General features: G+C 31.3%; 1 protein-coding gene across 2 annotated transcripts; it reads left to right on the top strand.

Annotated features, from left to right (window-relative positions):
- Nucleotides 1-324: 324 nt before the first annotated feature.
- On the top strand, nt 325-23795 carry LOC126880413 (cathepsin B-like). Of its 2 annotated transcripts, XM_050644258.1 has the most exons (5): nt 325-375; nt 10723-11059; nt 13676-13876; nt 19119-19383; nt 23523-23795. In XM_050644258.1, the coding sequence occupies exons 2-5, from the start codon at nt 10733-10735 to the stop codon at nt 23726-23728; spliced, it is 999 nt and encodes a 332-aa protein (XP_050500215.1). In that variant the 5' UTR covers nt 325-375; nt 10723-10732; the 3' UTR covers nt 23729-23795. The 2 variants fall into 2 exon arrangements, with proteins under 2 accessions (XP_050500215.1, XP_050500214.1); XM_050644257.1 differs by lacking the exon at nt 325-375 and having other exon boundaries at nt 10703-11059.
- The last annotated feature ends 342 nt before the right edge of the window (nt 23796-24137 follow it).

Here is a 24137-nt window from a genome sequence, read left to right as displayed (position 1 = left end):
GTTATGTCTTTTTCGTAAAGTTTTATATTTGGTAATTGTCTCAAATTACCTATTGATTAAAAAATTAGTTAATTAAAAAAGGTGCAATTTTTTATGTGCAATAGGTAATCTTACGAAATTTTCTAAAATATATATTTTTTTCATTATTTTACAAAATACACCCTAATATACATATAAATATGAAAACTTTTCATCCGTGATTAATTTTTTGTGTGTCATTAGGTTCTTTGATCGGGCTAAAAGTGATTATATTTGCGCAATACACTTAATATTGGATGTACTAAAAAAACATTTAAAACACGTGACTTTGTATCTGATTTAGTATATAAATGATGTTAGTTTTCTTGTTCTTTAGTTCAGAATTTGTGAATAGAGGTAAGCCTTAATACAGTTTTTTTTCCATTTTTTGTAAGTACGAAAGTACTTTTTTTAATTCAGTTTAAATGCATCTACAACTAAGGCCATTGGCATGGTACGATTGATTTCGCAATCAGATGTAATGCGCAGTGTGTGTGCGCAGTCAATATCTTGTTACTTAGTAAAGTCGACTTCATTGTTTTTAAAAAAAGAGACGCTAATTTGTATCCGAACGTTTGCGAATATTTCTCAAGAATAAAATTAATTTAATTTATTAATTTTTAATAAAAAAAAACTCTTATACCACTAAGTTACAGAGGGGATTTAAAAAAAATACTTTTTTAATTCAATAAAATTTGAGAAAAACAAACGCCACGTTTCCCTAATTTTCCATTTATTTAATATTGTTGTTCTGAAGCTATTTCCTTGTGGCATTTTTATGATTAACTATTTAGATGGGAAATAAGCCACAATTAAATTGAAAAAATAATTTTATTAATTATAATGGAATGAACTATGAATGAACTTATAATAGAATGAACTATCTTTTAGTAAAGTCGTCCCAGGAACGCAACTCATAAATATTGGCGATATCATTTTAAAGTCTTCTACTTCTATACGTCTGAATTGCCAATATATAGTCCGTTCTTTAACGGTAAAATATTGCAAAACCTCTAAATTTTAAAGAACCGCTTGGATTGACATGAAATTTGGCATACACGTAGCTAACAAGTCAAAGAAAAAAAGTGATATTGTGCCGATATGTGCTTTTGCCCTGGGGGTGGTTTTCACCCCCTGTTGGGGGTGAAAAAATATTCGTCCAAAAAAAGTCAGGAAATGGATAAACTGGATAATTTTAAGTAACTTTTGTTCTATAGAGTTTTTTCACTAAGTCAATACTTTTCGAGTTATTTGGCAGTGAATATGTTCATTTTTTCAACAAAATAATCACGCTTTTAGACGGTTTTTCGCAAATAACTCAAATAGTAGGTATTTTGTCGAAAAAACATTTTTAGAAAAAATATAGCCTGTAAAAAATTTAAAAAGATGGGTGTATACATCACGTCTTTACACCTAGTAGAAGCAGAGTTAAAGCTAATGAAAAATAGGTTCATATTCGTCAAATTCCAAATGGAATACTTTAACGTGAAATAACCAAAAATGAAGCACATTTCGGGGAAAACTCATTACAATTTATTTAAAGTGTTTAAAAAAAGCTTCATTTTTGTTTTATAAAAAAAAATTCTAGCATCAAAATTAAACAAGTTACGCTCAAAATAAAGTTAGTCCCTTTTGGTTTTGGTAAAAAAATCGAGAAAATCACCCTCTAATTAGTATCTTAAATGAACTTAATCGTTACGACTTCACAAGTTTCTTGACTCGTGTATATATTGTTTATGATCTGTAAGTTTCATCGGTTCAAAGTTCTTATTATTGAATGAAAGGGCTGTAGTTAAAAGGGGTTGAGCGAGTCACTGATTACGAATGTATGCAAATTTAGAAACACCAAATCTTAATCAATTTTTGTCTAACAGAAAAACAAAAAAATACATGATATTCAGAAAAGCAAATCAGACTTTTTTTGTTTTTCGAGATTTTTGGTATCTCTGACAATTTTTAAGTTATTTTGAAAAAAAGCATATTTTTCAAAATTTAAATTTTTAAAAATTTTACTTTGAAACAAAATTTTTTTAAAAATAAGCACTTTGAATCGATGAAACTTACAGATCATATAAACACAACATAAGTAAAATAATTTGTGGAGCGGTAACGATTAATTTCATTTAAGTTGCTAATTAGGTGTTGGTCTACCCGATTTTTTTTGCAAAAACAAAAGGGACCCACTTTATTTTGAGCGTAACTTGCTTAAATTTAATGCTATGAACTTTTTGTAAAACAAAATAAAGATTTTTTAAAACACTTTTAAAAAGTTATAATGGGTTTTCCCCAAAAAGTGCTTAATTTTTTGGATATTCCACGTCGAAATATTCTATTTGAAATTTGGTGAATATGAATCTATTTTTCATTGGCTATAACTCTGGTTCTACGAGATCCAGAGACCTAACGTGTACATCATTTTTTTACTTTTTTATAAGCTATATTTTTGCTAAGAACGTTTTTTTCGACAAAGTACTTACTTTTTGAGTTATTTGCGAAAAACCGTCTAAAAATGTGGTTATTTTGTTGAAAAATGAACATATTCACTCGCAAATAACTCCAAAAGTGTTGACTTGGCGAAAAAGCTCTATAGAACAAAAGGTACTTAAAATTAGTCAGTTTACCCATTTCCGGACTTATTTTGGACATATATTTTTTCACCCCCAAGAGGGCGTGAAAGTCACCCCTAGGGCAAAAGCACACATCGGCACAATATCACTTTTTTTCTTTGACATGTAAGCTATACGCATGCCAAATTTCATGTCAATCCAAACCGTTCTTTAAAATTTAGATCAAAAACCGTGAAAGAATGGACTAATGAGTCAGATTAAATAAATTACCTATTAGAAGAATTTTTTTACTTAGCAACAACATTTTTGTTTAATTTAGTAGTATTTTGTATTTTGACAACGAAACCCGATTTGGGCTTCGAAACGTTAATAAAATTATTCTTTCAATTTAATTGTGGCTTATTTCCCATCTAAATAGTTAATTATGTAATATTGGAATGGATTTATATTATCCCTCTCTGTGGCTCAGTGGTAAAAGCACCTACCTTTGGATCGAAAGGTCCGAATGACCGTGAGTTCGAATCTCACCAGGGTCAGGAATTTTTCGTTTATTATAAATTAATAAATGAAAATAGTTTCTGTCCTTGTGGGATGGGTCCTCACCGGAGGGACCGCAGACGTTCGGATACAATTAGCGTCTCTTTGCAAAGACAATGACGTCGACTTTGCAAAGTAACAAGACACTTACTCAACACACACACTGCACATTACTCCGCTGAGTTAGTGATACACACACATATTACGGATTTATATTAATATTTCAATGAATTATTTATATAACAACCTGGTTGCTATATACATATAAATAAAGTTGAAGATAATTTAATTTGCATCAAATCATTTCTGACGAAATTTTTTGTAGAGTCGCTAGTTTACGATATACAGCGCAAAACCCTTTGCACTCTGCTGTGTATTATTTTCAAAAATGTTTTAAGTGTGCTCTTAAAGAGTGTGATCATTAAAGATATAGTTCTGTAATCTAAATGAGTTGTTGCACTTGACTTTTTGGAAATTGCTGCAAAGGTCAACTGTAGCCATTGTCTGAAGATTGTGGCAGTCTGATATAAAATATTATCTAAAGAGTTCAACCATTATATCAAAAACATTTTCATCAATGAGTTTTATTAATTCGATGGGCACATCATCTGGTCCAGTAGCTTAGCCCTCTTTTAGGTTTTTAATGGCATATATGACTTCTTCTCGTATATTGGTGGTCGGTATCCCCCTTGGTTTCTCATGACAGTTTTTCTCTTTCATCATTAAATTGTTCTTGAACGTAATTGGTCCAGTGACACAATCTCTCCTTTACATCAGTAATAATATCCCCTTTTATCTTATTTTATTATTTTCGATATTATTTCTATTAAAAATTTCCGTACATTCTCCATATTTTTCTTCTTCTTTGTGCCATCTCCGCGACGGAAGAGATTCTCGTTATTGCATTTGAGTTTTCGATATTCTCATAAACTTTGTCTTCTGTCTTTGTCTGTCCATATTACACTTAATTAAATGCACTTTTAAAACATTTTCATTATAATATAGTTGATCGTTTCTTTAATGTTTCACTAAGTTCTTTAATCAAGTTAAGATAAGCTAAACTTCGGCTATACATCCAATATTATATCGCGTTAAAATGATCTGTCAGGGCCCAGAGCACACCAAATAGAATTCTATTTTGCTGACGTCACAAAATAGAATTTCATAATGGGAGAATCGACGGTTGCTAGGCAACGTGACGTCACTAAAATAGAATTCTATTTGGCGTGCTCCCGCACCTGATCTTCATTTTAGCCTTAATTACTTTTAGCAGTTCCCAGTGGTATCGCTATAGGTTTATTTACCAGTATAATCTTCTTTTTCTTTATGTGCCTCATTCTTTAAGGACATTGGCGACAGTGGCATACTGAGCATGGTTCTGTGGGTTCCGCGGAACCAGGGCCCGGGCCCCGCAGTGGCCCTCTTTAACGCGCTTTTTGCTTCTTTTGTTTCTAATTTGTTTGGGACATTTTGAACTACATAAGTACACACTACGAAACGTAACTGCTTAATAAATTTTAATTTTTGGGTAGGTATTTATAAATAAAAACAAAAAATACCTATTCATCCAAAAATTTGAAAATCAAATTTATTAAGTACGGAGAGATAGACTTCACAAAGAACTGAATATCCTTATAAGTAAAATAATAAATACAGGAAGAATTCCAGAAGAATGGAGAACCACTCAAATGATAGCGCTATTTAAGAAAGGTGATAGGGCAGACCCCAGTAACTATAGAGGGATAAATTTACTGAGCACTATACTGAAACTCACAACAAAAATACTTATGGAGAAAATAATGGCGTGCATAAATATATCGGATGAACAACAAGGATTTAGAAGTGGAAGATCATGTAACGATGCAGTTTTTGTGATAAGGCAAATAGCGGAGAAATCATTAGAATATAACAAACCAGCCTTTTTCTGTTTCATAGACCTAGAGAAAGCGTTTGATAGAATCCAATTAAAAGATGTGATACACCTTCTCTATGAGAAAAATTTACCACTGGATATCATAAAACTGATAGGAAACATATATGTAAGAAATAAAATAGAGATGAAAGTCAATGGAATAATAACAGAACCCATAGAAACAAACACAGGAATCCGGCAAGGAGATTCACTAAGCCCTCTACTGTTTAACATAATATTGGATGCAATAATAAAACAAGTGAAGAAAAAAAGAGGGTACAAAATGGGCAATAGAGAGATAAAAATACTCTGTTACGCTGATGACACCGTGTTAGTAGCAGAGTGCGAAGACGACCTACAAATATTATTGCACGAGTTCAACATTAACGCAAAAGAAATGAATATGAAAATATCAGTCCAAAAAACAAAAAGCTTAGTAATTGCCAAAGAACCAATAAGATGCAAATTGGAGTTAGACAATCAAATTATACAACAAGTAATGACTTTCAAATATCTGGGAATTAATCTATCAGCCGACAACAATATCGAAGAAGAGGTAAAAGACCAAATAATTAAAGCCAGTAGAACGGCCGGATGCCTAAACGACACAATTTGGAAAAACAAACACCTAAGATTGGAAACAAAGGCCCGAATATATAAGTCAGTTATTAGGCCAGTTATGACTTACACGGCCGAAACAAGACCAGATACAAGCAAAACACGAAGACATCTGGAAACCAACGAAATGAAGATCTTAAGAAGGATTGCTGGAAAAGGACTACAGGATAGGGTAAGAAGTGAGGAAATCAGACGCATATGTGGAGTAGACAATATAAATACCTGGGTAAAGAACAGAAAAGAAGAGTGGAATGAGCACATAAGCAGGATGTCTGAATCAAGGATAGTAAGAATAGCCAGGGACAAGTCACCGTTAGGCAGGAGAAGTATAGGACGCCCAAGGAAAAGATGGAATGACAACTTAGGGGCAGAATGAAAGGCACCGTTGAAGAAAAACAGGCAGTACTGCCTATATAAAAGAAGAAGAAGAAGAAGAAGAAATTTATTAAGTACCTATCACAGAGAACGTTATTTATTGTAAGGTTCCTCCATCTTACCTGCTAAGCAAAGCCCTTGTCTCAACACTTATTTAAAGAATAACCGCCGTTGCCTGCCTAAACACGTACTAACACAAACACTTTTGTACTATTTTTTATATTAGTACGAAGTTGTAAAACTGCAAAGTTGCAAATTTGGAAACAGATATTTAATGCAAGTTTTATACCGTTTTATACCGTCATAAAAATAATCTCAAGACGCTCGATGCTCCTTTTGTTTGTATTTATAGCACCCTCATCATAAATCTGCATAAATATAGACAATTATAGTGGTAAGTGGTAAGGATAATAAGGATAAAATATAAACACTAATTTATTTTTAAGAAAATCTCGTCGTTTGATTGATATCAACCTCACCAATCCAAGTTTTTTTTATATTTTTTTATTTCAGGGTTTTATCTCCCTAGAGACTTGTATGTAATTATTTAACTTATTAATAAATTATCATAATATGCAATTTGAAAATCTATTTTTTTTATATTAATTTCATTCCAATGTTCATTTTTTAAAAGCTATAGTAGTTTTCCGATATTGGTTTTTAATTTATTATGTCTGGAGATTTAGATGTAGAAAATTTTTGAATTTTATTATTTATCAAAACGGCTGGCGCAAAGTCATCAGTCATGTCAGTATGGAAAACGATAGGATTAACATTAATTTACTGCTTTAATAGTCCATTCACTCACGGTAAAATATTACAAAACCTTCAAACCAAAAAAATTTAAAGAACGGTTTGGATAGACATGAAATTTGGCATACACATAGCTAATAATGTCAAAGAAAAAACGAGATATTTTGGTGATGTGTGCTTTTACCCAGGGGATGACTTTCGCCCCTTCTCGGGGTGAAAAAATATACGTTCAAAATAAGTCCTGAATTGGACGAACTAACTAATTCTAATCAACTTTTTTTCTATATTGTTTTTCATTAAGTCAATACTTTTCGAGTTAATTGCGAGTGCAAATGTTTATTCTTCTACAAAAAATCACATTTTCAGGCTCTTTTTCGCAAATAACTAAGGAAGTATTTTATTTAAAAAAATACTATTAGAAAAAATATAGCTGATAAAAAGTGAAAAAAGTGGAGTATACATATATAAAGTCTGTAGACCCGTATAAAGCAGCAGAGTTCTAGCTAATAAAAAGTAAGTTCTACCAAATAACCAAAAAATTAAGCAATTTTCGCGAGAAGACTGATTTCAACTTTTTTTAAATTATTTTAAAAAACTTAAAAAAGTTTTTAACATGAAAACTAAGTAAGTTACGATCAAAATAATGTTGTTCGAAAAATTGAAAAATGCGAAATGAAATTAATCGTTACCGCTTCACAAATTACTTTACTAATGTATTTTTATAAGATCTGTAAGATTCATTGATTCATAGTGCTTATTTTTGAAAAGGCTGTAGTTAAATGGGTTAAACGAGTCACTAATCACGAGTGTATACAAATTTTGAATAGCCATACCTTATAACCAATTTTTGTCTTCAGGAAAACAAAAAGTCCAAAATATTTACAATAGCATATTTTTTACCACTTAAGATTTTTGGTATCACCAATAATTTTTAAGTTATTTTGAAAAAAATTTTCATAATTAGAAAACAATTTTTACTCAACCAATTTTTTTCAAAAATGAGAACTTTGAACCGATAAAACTTACAGATCATATTATAAACAATAGGTACCTACATAGGTAAGTCAAGTAACTTGTGAAGCGGTAACGATTAGTTTCATTTAAGATGCTAAGTAGTTTTTTTTACCAAGAAAAATGACCAACTATGTTTCGAGCGTACCTTGTTTACTTTTGATGCTAGAAACTTTTAAAGAAAAACAGAAATTCAGCTTTTTTAAACACTTTAAAAAAGGTGTGATGAGTTAAAATATTCGATTTGGAATTTGACGAATAAGAACCTATTTTTCATAACCTACGACTCTGCTCCTACTGGGTCTACACTACAGAGGACTTTTTGACTTATTTCCGAAAAACCCTCTAGAAATGTAGTTTTTTTTGTTGAAAACTGAACATATTCACTCGCAAATAACTCAAAACTATTGACTTAGTGAAAACAATCTATGGAACTAAAGTTGCTTAGAATTAGTTAGTTTATCCAATTCCGGACTTATCTTGAACGTGTATTTTTTCACCTCTGAGAAGGGAAGAAACTCACCCCCCGGACAAAATCACACATCGGCACAATATCACCTTCTTTCTTTGACATGTTAGCTATGTTTATGCCAAATTGCATGTCAATCCAAATGGTTCTTTAAAATTTGGAGCAACAACCGTGAGTAAAATGAATTATAAATTAGCTTGAGTTTTTATAAAAAATATATGATACATTTTATGATATATCATGATTTATATTCAATGTTTATTAAAAACTTTTGATATAGTCTGGGCAGCAGATTAAAGGAGAATAGGCCATTTTTGGGGAAAAGTTATTTACCAGCAATTTTGTTGCTGGAATCGAATCTTATGATTGTATATATTAATAATATAGGTAGGTATGCAAAGTCCGCAGATAGTGTGCTACTTTTTTATAAACAAAATGGCGCCCGAAAATCGTGTTTTTTTCAATGTTTGCTCTATAACTGCAAAGATTTTAACTTTACACCAAAAACACCCAAATAAAAATTCACCGTAAATAAATTATGCATAGAGACGGGTTTTTCCCGATTTACTTCGACGAAAATTTTCCCCGGAAAATGCGGGTTTTTCCAAAAAAATCTTTAATTTTCAACTAAAATTTTAGATAAGTAATTGTTTATAAATAATTAAATAACTTGGTAATATAAAAGCTCTTTTCGTATAGATTATAATTCCAGAAGCCGATGGAAATTGAATGAACAGTTTAGCAACAATTGAATTGTTAATTAAACATTTACGGTCGCTATAAAACACCACAATAATTATGATAAGAATAACTATGATTTATGACGTAGAATAAATGACGTTATTCTTACGTCTAAGAATGACGTAAGAATAACTATGATTTTTGTATAAATAGGCACTATACCTATCTAATGTACTTTATAGAATTGAAATTGGACTATTTGAGCGGTCTCAGGAATATTTTAAAATTATAAACAATTTTTTGGCTTATAAACAAATAGAATATCTCGGGAAACGTTAAATTAAATTAAATCATGAAAAGAGTATTGGAAAAAAGCGGCAGGACGCTTCTATTAAAAAAAAAAGAATGTGTGTGTACTTTGTACGCACGTAAGAAGTTATACTTCTATTATAATATAATTTCAACGAAATAAATATACTTACTTAACAGTTACAATACAAAAAATTAACAATAATTACCAAAAATGAACCAAAACTTAACAATGCCAAATATTAAAAAAAAAGAAAAAAGTATGAATCGTCCGGGATTTGAACCCGCAATCTCGCGATTTTTTTATCTCTGGTCCAATGCTCTACCAACAAGGCCATCAAGCCGCATGCTACTTACCTTTCAGATATACATAATTATACATCACGGTGACAAGTGAAATATAAAAATAGATGTTTTATTATTTTACGCCCAAGGAAGACAAATCCAAAGACACAAAATTATAATAAAAAACCTTTTAAACCACCTTTTTCAAATTGCGCAAGTTGTATTGTTAATAAATGAAATATAAATTTTTCTGACGTTTCACAATTTGACAATTCACTTTTAACTGCAGTGCCTTAAAAATTTTAAAGCACTAGTGCCTTACAGTAGCATTTTTAACGATCCTATGGAGTCCTAAAAATTGCATTTTTAACACGTTTGTAGAAAAATATATTTAAAAACACTAATATATTCTTTCCACACCTTTTCTGGACTGATACATAAATAAATTAAAACATTTTGAAGTATAACTTCAAAAGTATAATATGAAAACTATTTAAAAAGGCAGTATAACTATTAACTAACCTTTGTTGTTTCTCTTCCCACAAATTTTAAAACGCAACAACCATACATAACCAAACCGTCAACCGTCCAAACCACAGCTGCGCTACAGCTGCCATATTGGATAATTTTTGACATGTCATTTGAACATCCAATCAGAACAAAGTTATAATGCGCATGCGCCCGGATCGTAGGTTTTAACATATAAAAATTCACCCTCATATCGCGCGTAAAGAAGTATAACTTCAAAAACGTTTAATTGTGATGAGTGGTTCTTGAGATACAACCAGTCAAAGTTGACCGGCATTTACGGCAAAGATATAAACAATAGGATCATAATTTTCGAACCATCACCTTTTTATTTCAGTCCTCTTTCTCCACACCAATTTTCATATATCTTTAAAATGCTCATAACATATATTATTATAATAAACACTATCGGTATTACGAGTGAAAATTAGTATACGTTAAAAAAATGCATTTTCTCGGCAATCATTATTTATGTTTTTTTTTTTGTGTTCAGAGCCATTCCATAAGTCTCGCAGTACTGCGTAGTGCGATCAACCAAAATTTGCAGTCCTTCTCTGCTGTCCGCAAGGAGTATAATATATAGAATATAGAAGGAGTATAATATATAGACCAGTATAATATAAATAAAAGTATAATTAATTCCTCTTCATCTTTTACAGATTGACCAAAATGAAAGCGGCTTGTATTATTACACTATTACTACCTGTTGTATTAAGTTACAAAGCTAACTTAAATCCTCTTTCAAATGAGTTTATAAACTATATCAATAGCAAGCAAAACACATGGGTTGCTGGAAAGAACTTTGATGAGAAACTTTCAATCCAAGAAATAAAAAATTTATTAGGAGCGAGAAAAAGGAGTTTAGGAGATGTAAAAGGATTTATGCACAGTGAAGATATTCAAGTTCCAGATTCTTTCGATGCAAGGGAAAACTGGAAAGACTGTTCAGATGTTATCAGCACTATTGTAGACCAATCTGCTTGTGGATCTTGCTGGGTAAGTAAAATATTAAAAAAAAAAGTAAGAGAATAAGTTGAGTTCTGATATATTATATAAACGCAGACGTTATGTTACGCAGACGATTCAATATTGATAAACTAAAACGAATGTAGCCTTCAAAGACTAGTTACTAGTTCACAGATTTAATACAAGAGCAAAATAATTTAACATGACGATTTTAATTCAGAAAATTTAATTAGAAAACTAGAACAATAGTAATCAGTAAAGCACGAATAAGATGGGGGTCGATAGTAACTGGAAGATAAGGAGTGATAAGATCAGAACAAAATGTAATGAACAAAGTATAAACGAGTGGACACTAAATAGAAAAAAAATATTGGAACAATCACATCAGTGGAATCGCGTACATAAGAGTCGTTAAAATAGCAAGGAACAAATCACCAATTGGTAGAAGAAGTATCGGTCGCGTAAGAGATAAAGTGACAGTCTTCCATAGAGAAAACAACCTGCCAATGAACAAGCAAAAATTATTATATACAGGAAGAAGAAGAAGAAGAATAAAAGCTCATAATGTTAAATAATTTAGCAATACATTGTCATTGCTATTATAAGCTTCATGTGTTCATATTTCAGTACTGTGAAAGACACTATTTAGACCAGAATTTTCATTTATTCATATAGTGCAGTCACTGAAGGTTTTCACCTCCGATTTCGTTGAACCTCCATCGATTTTCATGAAAATTGGTGAGTAGTTAGAGGATACCCCATGGAACAAAGGTGACATAATGCCAACTTGCGCTTTTACCCTGGGGGTGGATGCCGCCCCTTCCCGAGGCTGAAAATTATTTTATTAAAAGTAATACAATAAATCGACAGAGGGATAAATTGTAAGCAAAATTGATTATATAAAGTTATTAACATAAATCAATACTTTTTGAGTTATTACAGATAAAAAATTTTATTTTTTCGTAAAAAATGCATGTTTTAAAGCTGTTTTTCACGTATAACTCAAAAACTATAAGCTTTTACAAAAAAAATATTATTACCAAAATTGAAAATAATAAAAACTGAATACACTCCTTACTTAAAGAAGTAAACTAATGTTAATTTAAAGTGAGGTATAGGTAATTAAATGTATTTTTTTTCGACAAGTACTCAAATCTAAGTATTCAAGCTTAAATAAAGGGACAGCGATGCATTTTATAAAATATACCTTTTAACCACTTATCAAAGTACTTCGAAATACCTATCAGATGAGCTCCAGAAGAAGTTAATATCATCAAAATTAAGCAAGTTATGATGAAAATAAGAGAACCCCTTTCGAAATTTTTAGGAAAAAGTGAAAAATAAAACATACGCCATTTTCACAAAAATTAAAATTTAAAGTAATCCTTACAAGAACTTCTTTATATTAGCATGAGTAATGACTCTAACAATTTTGACCGGTTTAGAATACATATTTTTGGAAAAAAGATATAAGTAATTTAAAAAATTCAGAATTTTTAAAATTATTCATTTTAATTATTTTCATTTTCTTTTGATAACAACTCCTCCATATACGTAAAAAATGATATATAACCAAATTTTAGTTTTTTCTGTATCAAATATTATACCTGTTTACTACTAAAAAATAACCGAGATAGACACGTTTAAATCTTAAATTTTGCTGCGAGAACCATTTAACCAGGGGACATTTAGGCTTTTATTTTTAAAAAAGTAAGAGGTTTAAAAGATTAAGTTTAACGTGGTTTAATAGCCCTTAGAATTAGCTTTCAAATGGTTCGTAGGTGAATCTCATGTCGTAAAAATTAACGGAGTTATTTAAGAAAAATAATAACATTTTATGGAAAAATTTTGAAAAATTTTTGGAGCATAAATTTTAATGCTATCAACTTTTACTGGGGCTCATTTGATAGATATTTCTAAGTACTTTGACAAATGTTTAATAAGTTTATGTTATAAAATTCATCATTTTCCCGGTATTTAAGCTTGAATACTTAGATTTGGGTACACGCCGAAAAAAATTTACATTCAATTACCTATAACTAACTTTTATTTAACACTAAAAGGTATTTCTAGTAAGAAGTTTATTTAATTTTTTATTAGCTTCAATTTTGGTAATAACAACTTTTTTGTAAAAATTTATAGTTTTTGATTTATCTATAAAAAATCGGCTAAAAACATGCATTTTTCTCACGAAAATTGAAATCTTTGATCTTTGATAACTCAAAAAGTTTTAATTTATTTTAATAACTTTATATAACACATTTTGCTTAGAATTTGTCCCTCTATCGAATTATGGGCTTATTTGTAAAAAAATAATTTTCACCCCCAAGAAGGGGTGTCATCCACCCCCAGGGTAAAAGCGCAAGTTGACACCATGTCACCTTTGTTCCCTAAGATATCCTCTAACCACTCACCAATTTTCATGCAAATCGATGGAGGTTCAACGAAATCGGAGGTAATAGCTCATATCCACCTTCAGTTACTGCACTAATAGTAGCATCATTTTGTTTTTTTTTTGTAGATGCAAATTTGATTTGTTAGATTTATGTATTTGCAAGTTGAACTAAAGTTTAAGAGCAATGCTAATAAACTAAATAAAAAACATTCTATTTATAATTTTTGGTATTTAAAAAGATTTGCTTTTAGGCAATGTCTGCAGCATCTGCAATGAGTGACAGACGATGCATAGTCACCCAGGGAAAGCTTAAAGTGCCTGTTTCTGCTGAAAATTTATTGTCTTGTTGCGATGACTGTGGATTTGGATGCGCCGGAGGATATATAGATGATGCATGGTCGTTTTGGCAAGAGAATGGAATTACTACAGGAGGTCTTTACGGCAGCAACCAGGTAACCTTTTCTATTACTCTGGGCTAATTAGCAAAATACAAGGAAAGTTATTTACCAGCAATTTTATTGCTGGAATCGAATCTTATTATTGTAGGTATATATTAATAATATGGGTATGCAAAGTCCGCAGATAGTGTGCAATTTTTTTTGTAAACAAAATGGCGCCCGAAAATCGTGTATTTTTCAATTTTTGCTCTATAACTCCAAAGATTTTAACTTTACACCAAAACACCCAAAATAAAAATTCACCGTAACTAAATTCTGCATAGAGTCGTGTTTTTCCCGATTTATTTCAACGAAAATTTTCCCCGGTAAATGCAGGTTTTTCTAACAAAATCTTTATTTTTCAACTAAAATTTTAGATAAGTAATTGTTTATAAAGAGTTAAATGTCTTGGTAATATCAAAGCTCCTTTTGCATATATTATAATTCCAGAAGCCGATGGAAATTGAATGAACAGTTTAGCAACAATTGACTTGTTAATTAAAAATTTACGGTTGCTATAATAACCACAATAATTATGATACATAAGAATAACTATGATTTTTGTATAAAAATATACTGATACCTATCTAATGTACTTTACAGAATTGAAATTGAACTATTTAAGCGGCCTCAGGAATTATAAACAATTTTTTGGCTTCTAACCAAATAGAATATTTCGGGAAATATTAAATAAAATTAAATCGTGAAAACGGTATCGGAAAAAAAACGGCAGGACGCTTCTTTTAAAAGAATAAACGTTTAATTGTGATGAGTGGTTCCTTAGATACAACCGGTCAAAGTTGACCGGTATTTACGGCAAAGATATAAACAATAGGATCATAATTTTGGAACCGTCACCTTTTTATTTTTGTCTTCTTTCTCCGCGCCAATTTTCATATCTTTAAAGTACTCATAACATATATTATTATAATAAAAACTATTGATATTACGAGTAAAAATTGCCAAAGATTGCAAAATTCCAATCAAGAATTAGGTTGGAGAAAATATAATCTCAAAGTTCAAAATCATTATACGTTAAAAAAAATGCATTTTCTCGGCTTCCCATGGAGCAATCTTCTTCATTCTTTTTTTGTTTTCAAGTAACTCGAGTAGAGCCATCTGGCTGACGCATTATTAAATGTCAAACTTGCTTTTGTTTTGTTATAATAGATTAATTTCTTTATAAGAAAAGAAAACTACATATTTTCCAATTGTAGACTTTTTTTAGATAAACTTACTACAAGTGTACCTTTTAACGTTAAAATCACGAATGTTCTCATGTGAAAGCTGTATAATTATTTAAACAATCTTTATTTAAACAAATTAAAAATTTTTGTTATAATAAATAAATTAATTTATTATAACAAAACAAAAGCAACTTTGACATTCAATAATGCATTAGTCAGATGGCTCTACTCGAGTTACTTGGGAAAAAAAGAATGAAGAAAATTGCTCCATGGGAAGCCGAGAAATTGCATTTTTTTAACGTATACCGATTTTAAACTTTGAGATTTAATTTTCTCCAACCTAATTTTTAATTGAAATTATGCTATTTTTGGCAATTTTCACTCGTAATATCGATAGTTTTTATTATAATAATATATGTTATGATTATTTTAAAGATATAAAAATTGGTGTGGTGAAAGAGGACCGAAATAAAAAGGTGATGTTTCAAAAATTATGATTCTATTGTTTATATCTTTGCCGTAAATGCCGGTCAACTTTGACTGGTTGTATCTCAGGAACCACTCATCACAATTAAACGTTTTTTCTTTTAAAAGAAGCGTCCTGCCGCTTTTTTTCCAATACCGTTTCCATAATTTAATTTAATTTAATATTTACCGAGATATTCTATTTATTTATAAGCCAAAGATTGTTTATAATTTTAAAATATTCCTGAGGCCGCTTAAATAGTCCAATTTCAATTCTGTAAAGTACATTAGATAGGTACAGTATCTTTTTATACAAAAATCATAGTTATTCTTATGTATCATAATTATTGTGATTATTATAGCGACCGTAAATTTTTAATTAACAATTCAATTGTTGCTAAACTGTTCATTCAATTTCCATCGGCTTCTGGAATTATAATCTATACGAAAAGAGATTTTACATTACCAAGTTATTTAATTATTGATAAACAATTACTTATATAAAATTTTAGTTGAAAATTAAAGATTTTGTTGAAAAAACTTGCATTTTCCGAGAAAATTTTCGTCGAAGTAAATCGAGAAAAACACGTCTCCATACAGAATTTAATTAAGGTGAATATTTGTGTGTTTTTGGTGTAAAGTTAAAATCTTTGGAGTTATAGAGCAAAAATTGAAAAAAAAGAATGTGTGTGTACTTTGTACGCACGTAAGAAGATATTCTTCTATTTATATAATAGGTAATTTAAACGAAGTAAATATATTTAAAAGGTCATTTGTATTTTATTTTAAAATCAAACTAACTTTCTTATCTACTACTTTCAAAAATTTTTTATTAAAACAACCAAAAATAAAAAAAAATGAATCGCCCAGGAATTGAACCCGCGTCATTCCAATCTCAGGGCTAACGCATTACCCACTACTCCAGCGAGGCCCTAGGGATTGCCATGTAAGTTTCGGGTATAATTACACAACACGGCGACATATAGTGTAAAAATGTTATGCTTACATAATATTTTATTATTTTACAACAGAGAAACACGAATCCAAAAACACAAGAATTGTAATAAATAATACATTTCCTGGTAGGGCTGGCGTAGCGCAGGTGGTAGTGTGCTTGCCTCGCATGCCGGTGGTCCGGAGTTCAAATCCTACCACCGGCAAGAACAACTAGACATTTTTAAAAATGGTCATAGGCCCCAGGTCGACTCAGCCTGATTAAAATGAGTACCTTGGGTAAAACCAGGGGTAATAATAGGCGGTTGAAGCGTATCACTGGCCCTGTTACCTTCCTTGCATACCGTAGGCCCTAGATATAGCAGACTACCCTGCTATACTCCCAAAGCCGCGTGCGGTATAAAACGGGAGACTATTATTATAATACATTTCCTAAAAACACTAATATATTCCTTTAATGACTTATTTGCACGGTTACAGATACATACATACCTATCTTGAAAGATTAGCAATGAACTACATACTGTCAGAACTACATACTGTCAGGTCAGTGTGCGCAGGCGCGCAGATTTATGTACAATTTTACCCTCAATCGATTCGCCGCTAAAGAAGAATATCTTAAAAAAAAACACAATTTTCGGGCGCCATTGTGTTTATAAAAAAAGTAGCACACTATCTGCGGACTTTGCATACCTATATTATTAATATATACAATCATAAGATTCGATTCCAGCAATGAAATTGCTGGTAAATAACTTTTCCCAAAAATGGCCTATTCTCCGATAATCTGCCCAGACTATATTATTAATTTCAAGATAGAAGATTAATTATTTACACACAATAGTTCAGCCTGAAAGTAGGAGGTTTGACCATTCAGGCCGACCGCCTTATGAGTTGATATAAAAATTCCCGACAATTCACGACTAGTATTAGAAATTATCTTCTTCTTCAGTGCCATCTCCGCGACGGAGGTCCCCAATTATCATAGCTACTCCGACTTTAGATAGAGCTGCTCCGAAAAGTTCATTTGATGTACATCCGTACAATTCTCTCAGGTTTCGCAGTCAAGATATTCTACGTCCCCCTAAGCTTCTTTTTCCTTGAATCTTTCTGTGTACAGTGCACTGGAATAAGTGTTACCCCCCCCCCTTACTACCTTATTTATTTTTAGCACATAAGCAAACTGCTCAAACAGATCGATTTTTAAAATAATCATAGTATATTATAGCATCAATGTTTCGAACTTTACGCGATCCTTCTTCAGGTGATAGGCATAACATTGATTTTTTAAAATGGGAAAGTACATCATCTGACACCTCATTTAAAAGCTTTTGAAATACTGATTACACAAATGTATATTACTTTAATGGTTTTTAAGAGCGTATGCGCAAAATTTAGGTCGAATTATTTTGAATTGTATTCATTTTTTTCGAATCCTGAGAAAAATAATACGTATTTTTGAAAATTTTAAACGCAGAATGAAATATTACAGTATTATCGAGGGTCGAAAGTCCGTGAGAACTTCTATGATTATTTTAATAAGTCAGAGGGGTGAAAAAAAGAGAAAATTAAGTCTAATGTTTAATTTCAAATATATCATTCCAAAGAAACTTTTTGTTTATTCTAAGGGACTTTCGGCCCTCGGTAATAATGTAATCTTTTATTCTGTCTTTAAATTTTTCAAAAATACTGCTTAGTTTTCTCAGGATTAGAAAAAAATTAATGCGTTTAAAAAAAATTCGATCGAAATTTTGCACTTACGCTCTCAAAAAGGATTAAAGTAGGTATTATACATTTTTGTAATTAGTATTTCAAACGCTTTTAAATGAGCTGTCACATGAAGTACTTTCCCATTAAAAAAATCAAAGTTGTGTCTGTCACCTGAAGAGGGATAGCGTAAAGTTCGAAACATTGATGTTATAATATTTTTTGATTATTTTAAAAATCGACCTGTCCGAGCGTTTTCCTTATGTGCTAAAGATAAATAAGTTAATAAGGGGATAACACTTATTCCAGAGCACTGTATAATCACTGGAGCAAGTTGTATCTCTCTTCACATGTAATATGTCCGAGATATTGCAATTTTCTTGTTTTGATGGTACTTAAATATTTCCATTTATTTATTCATCTTTCTTAGAAGCTCTTGTTCATGACGTGTTCTGTCTACGATATTTTCAGATTTCTTCTGTATACCCACAGCCCGAATGATTCTAGTTTTTCCATTGATGCCCCATTCAAGGTCCAAGCTTCCATTTCATAAAACAAAGTGCAGAAAACGTAGCATCTAGCAAACCTAACTCTTAGTTCCAACTTTAAATCTCTTGTGCAGAACACTTTTCTCATTTTGTTAAAATTCGCTCTAGCGTTTTTTATTCTGATTTTGATTTCCTGGAATTAATCATTTGCGTTCAAATACACATATTTAGAGCAAACACCTTAACGAAAAAAAAAAACAACTATCACCGAGCACTAACGTTCATTAATTTGAATGTATGGTAATTTAAATCTCACCGATAGCTTCAATTGCTTGTACTGGTCGTCACACAAAGTAGACCAAAAAGACACTGCGAAATGCCAATTGGGAATTTTTGTTTGCTTACGACATGAGAGCTTACGTACATGTGTTAAATGAGCTAAATATATTGTTATAGGGTTGTCAATCATATTCGCTTCAACCTTGTGAACATCATACAAATGGTACTAAAGTGCAATGCAGTACTTTGAACTACGGCACACCTTCTTGCAGAAGCGATCAATGTGACGATACCGCACTAAATTATAAGTCCGAGTTAACTTATGCCTCAGGTCCAGTGAATTACTATACTACAGTTCCCAATATGCAAAAGGAAATATTGACAAATGGTCCGATACAAACTCGTTTTGATGTGTACAGCGATTTCTTCAGTTACAAAAGTGGTAAGTATTACTCATCATCATCAATCATCAAATCGCGTTCACTGCTGGACATAAGCCACATCTGTGTGGTTGGACATAAGCCATGGTCTGTGTCCATCGAACTGGCAAGTACCACACGTTACCATCGAGCAGTGAATCATGTTGCCCTTTGAGCACTCTTAAATTTATCGCTTAACATCGACTTCGAGTCGCTACTAACATCATCTTTTAAAAATGTAAATCATATTTCTCGATGTCACCTATTCTACAAGGTTGCTAGTTTCATGTACTAAGCAGAACGCACTGAAGATGATCTGATCTAGATCGAAAACGTTTTGCGAATCCTTTTGGATGACTTTTTAATAGTTTTTCAATAAACTTTTTATACCATTGTACAAGCGAAGTTTTTACTTGTTCTGTATGATTTTTAATTATGGTATACAGCCAGCTACCTACCTTGATTTTGTTTTATTTTTATCAATCTTGCTTTTGCACTAAGAATACCACTAAAGCAAAACTACGTTTAAATCGGGACGCATTTGAGCCATTAAATATTTTTAAACTGTAGTGGGACATATTTATCCCGAGGGGGACGAAAGGGTTAAATGCAGGCAGTTTTACAGCAAACTTAAAAAGGTTTAAACTAAAAAGGGATAGTTCCCTAGGTTGGCTGTATACCATATAGTTAAAAAACTCTAACATGAAGTAAAAACCACTTCTATGTAATTGGTATATTTATTATAATTTAAAAAATCCCAATGGATTGAATAAAAAGTGTCCAATTCAGAACGATTTCGGACCTATCAGTCCATCATCAGTGAATTCAATTACTTGCTAAATAGCCCCAGAACCAAACAACGGTTGTAATTATAATTCAATCTACATTATTTTGAATATTGAAAAGGCTAAACGCCGATGTTAAAGGATACCACCTCCGGGAACATGGTGAAACTCTATCACGAAACTTAATCAACCATCTTAGGCCAACGTCGACTACCAAGTGGTAGTCAACGTTGGCAGTCAACGTTCACTTGGTAGTCAACGTTGGCCTATGATAGTTGATTAAGTTTCGTGACAGGGTTTCACCATGTTCCCGGATGTTATATCCTTTAACATCGGCGTTTAGCCTTTTCAATATTACTTCAAAATAATGTAGATTGAATTGTAATTACAACCATTGTTTGGTTCTGGGGCTATTTAGCAAGTATTTGAATTCACTGATGATGGACTGATAGGTCCGAAAACGTTCTGAATTGGATATATTTATTAAATCCATTGGGATTTTTAAAATTTTTAGTAAATATACCTATTACATAGAAGTGGTTTTTACTTCATGTTAGAGTTTTTTAAAAATGTTTCTTAATTGGAGACTTTTAAAGACAACTTACCTTATTATAAACATAAACTCTAAATTAAAATGATTCTTTAAAACCATATACTCTATATAGGCCAACAAATTTTTACATGTCTTATGATAAGTAGGTACGTATTTGTAACTATAAAATAATAAAAAGTACTTGGTTATTTTAGACTGTCAAGGTAGAAAAACACTTGCGCACCCAACTTTATTGATAATGTTAACAAAAATAGGTCTAAATAACTCACGCGCTCTAAAATTTCTGACTTTTTGCGATTAAAAGATGATAATAAAAAAAAATTAATCCGAAATATGTATATGCATTTAAAAGAAATAGTCATTTATGTACCAAGTCAGTAAAGTTACTATTTATCGAACGAGTCTGATATTATGAGCAGATCGAGCGTTAGCGAGCGAGGCGAATAACAGACGAGTTCGATAAAGAGTCTTTACTGACGTGGTGCATACAAAATTGTATCGCCAATCATAAAAAACATTAACACTTACTTAACACTTATTTAATTACATCCTAATGAAAAAAGAGTGTGTGTACTTGGTACGCACGTAAGACGTTATACAGTGGAACCCCGATAAGTCGGCCCCCGATAACCCGGAAATCCGGCTAACCCGGACCGATTTTGATCAGATAAACATTTTGATTTTCAGTATTTTGTATTTTGACGACACCCGATTTGGGCGTCGAAACGTTAATAAAATTATTTTTGAATTTAATTGTGGCTTATTTCCCATCAAAATAGTTAATTATCAGATAAACATTTCAACGATAAAAATGTATGTAATATAATATTTGAAAGATAATGTGTATTTGTGTAATTTGAACTATGTATACATATATTCGGGTTAATTTATTCACTTTAGCTGTAAATATCTAAAAAGATTGTACCTATTATTGTTGAATAAATTATTATTATTATTATTATACGATAGTAAAAATGACTCATGACAAAGGCCGGCAGAAACAGCAGACACCTGTTTGTAGTATTGCTTTATTTCTTTCAAACAGCATTGTTTAAAGTCTAAAAGACTATTTAAAAAATTCTTTATTAAACACTGGTCTTTAGTTTTCACTGTTCTTAAATAACATAACATCTTTCCGATTGTGAATGTATTACTTGTATTGTTCGCTTCCGTTTGTGTTTGCGTGTTTTTAGTAATTTAGATGTGTAGGTACTGTGCATATTTATATATATTTCATGCTATTTCAATTCTAACTGAGTTTATCTGTAAGTATACCGTATTTTATTAATTTTTACCATATTCTCCGGCTAACCCGGTTTTTCGATAACCCGGATCGGCCGCGGTCCCGATTAATCCGAGTTATCGAGGTTCCACTGTACTTCTATTATTATAATTTCAACGAAATAAATATATTTTAAACAGTTTAATCGTATCTATTTTTATTTAAATATTAAACCAATTTTAACACTTAAAATAAATACCAAAATTACGTTATTGTTTATGAAGTGTATGTAGCCTTCCACAACGCAGTTGTTTTTCCCTTGATGAATAGTAGAAAATATTTGCTAACAAATTATCATTGATATCTGTCACCGTCCTATATATAAATGAATTAACAAAAACACCATCTAATGCGTTTCTGCCTTTAGTCTATCGACAGAGAATTAAGATCAAATGGTTTTATTTTTTACCTTTCCAAGAGCATTTATATTCTACATAAAAGCAAGGTTGCCTTGGAATTAAAACCGTGTAGTTTTAATGATGCTGTCAATAATGCCACTCGGTTTTAATGTGAATCTAACCTAAAATCGAGGCGTCATAGTGCTTTGTGTGTTGTATTTGAAAAATAAGCCGTAATGACCAGTTCGTTTATATTTTAAGTACTAGCGACTTATTTCTTCTATACTAACTGTACTTCCACTTTTTACAACACACACACACCACTGTTTCGCTCTAAAACAAATGGCCGCCCATTTTTGGCCAAAAAAAAGATACTTTAAAGAAAACTAAAAAAATAGCTTTAGTAGGTATATGATTTACTGACATAATAGTCTTAATATCAAGTAGATTTAATAATAGGTTTTATTAGTCGCATTATAGGTCTGGATCCCGTGTATGAAAAAAAAGTTGATTAATAGCAAGCTGAAAATTTGTTAATAGCTTAAGGGTGTCTTAAGCTATTAACAAATTTTCAGCTTGCTATTAATCAACTTTTTTCATACGCGGGATCCAGACCTATTAGGAGAATCTTTAAAATTGCAATAAAACTACAAGGTCACAAACAAGAATCTAATAAAACCAAACAGTCCGGAATAAGTTCTTCATAGAACTGAGTAGTTTTAAAGTGAACTGAGAATAAACCAATTTAAAACTACAATAAGACAAATTATCTAATAAGATTAGTAATTGGTCTTATTTGATACTCTTATTAGATACTTTAAAATTAGTGACAAATGCTTAACAGTTTTAAAGTTCTGGCAGTATATCTACAAGGTAACTTTAAAACCATTACCTTCTTATTTACCACAATAAAACCTTTTTAAACCTTAAAAAACCTAAAATGTCTTTATTGTGCTTCTTGGGCAGCGCAACATAAGAGAGACGAGATTGTTTAATGGAGGCTCTGTGATATTTTGGGGTGGAATGAATGTTTTAGGGTAGTTTTGTCATTCTCAGCAAAATTCGTCTCGTTTTTAGAGGTCAAATCTCTGACGACTGGACTACATATATTATATAAATCTAAATAAAAAATAACTCAATTATTATTAAGAATATTGCAATATGTATATGTATATTATTAATATATGAAATAAATTAATTTTAGGTGTTTATCAACATGTCGCTGGAGATTATGTAGGAGGACATGCCGTCAGAGTTTTAGGTTGGGGAGTAGAGAATGGAGTCGCTTATTGGTTGGCTGCTAATTCATGGAATGAAGATTGGGGAGACAAGGGATTGTTTAAAATAATTCGCGGAACAAATGAATGCAGTTTCGAGAATGGTATGGTTGCGTCAACTCCAAAAGTCTAATTCTAAACAAAATATTGGAAATAGGCTTAATTCTGTTTTATTTTAAATAAAACACTTGATCTCTAAACATGTGTTTTATTTAAGCAATTTTATTTGGATCATTTACGAAGGCGGAGTAGCATTCTCCTATAATATGTTCGAGACACAGGAGTCTACTTAAATGATGTGGTTCTGTGTGAAACTGATTATGGGTTGATAAACTTCTTTAATATCATACTAAACATCCCACAATTCCTCTTTTTATTTCATCATCACCTGGGGTGCTACAGCCCTAGTTTAACCTTCCTCTTCCACACTCTATTTCGCCAGTCGTCTCTGTTCATCGCAAACTTTGCCAATTTGCTGCCCCGATCCTTCTCGCATCCTAGTTCTCACCGTCCCTCCATTTCTGTCTCGGCCTATAGTACAT

The sequence above is a fragment of the Diabrotica virgifera genome, chromosome 2 (genome assembly GCF_917563875.1).
Source record: "Diabrotica virgifera virgifera chromosome 2, PGI_DIABVI_V3a".
Taxonomy (NCBI): Eukaryota; Metazoa; Arthropoda; class Insecta; order Coleoptera; family Chrysomelidae; genus Diabrotica; species Diabrotica virgifera.
This window is presented reverse-complemented; position numbering and strand designations above follow the sequence as displayed.

What these genes read in the sequence shown, in the direction of transcription:
- LOC126880413 (XM_050644258.1), top strand. Translation starts at nt 10,733, where the DNA reads ATGAAAGCGGCTTGTATTATTACACTATTACTACCTGTTGTATTAAGT. An exon ending in GTCTTTACGGCAGCAACCAG is followed by an intron (nt 13,877 to 19,118) that starts GTAACCTTTTCT and finishes ATATTGTTATAG; the next exon opens with GGTTGTCAATCATATTCGCT. An exon ending in TTTCTTCAGTTACAAAAGTG is followed by an intron (nt 19,384 to 23,522) that starts GTAAGTATTACT and finishes AATTAATTTTAG; the next exon opens with GTGTTTATCAACATGTCGCT.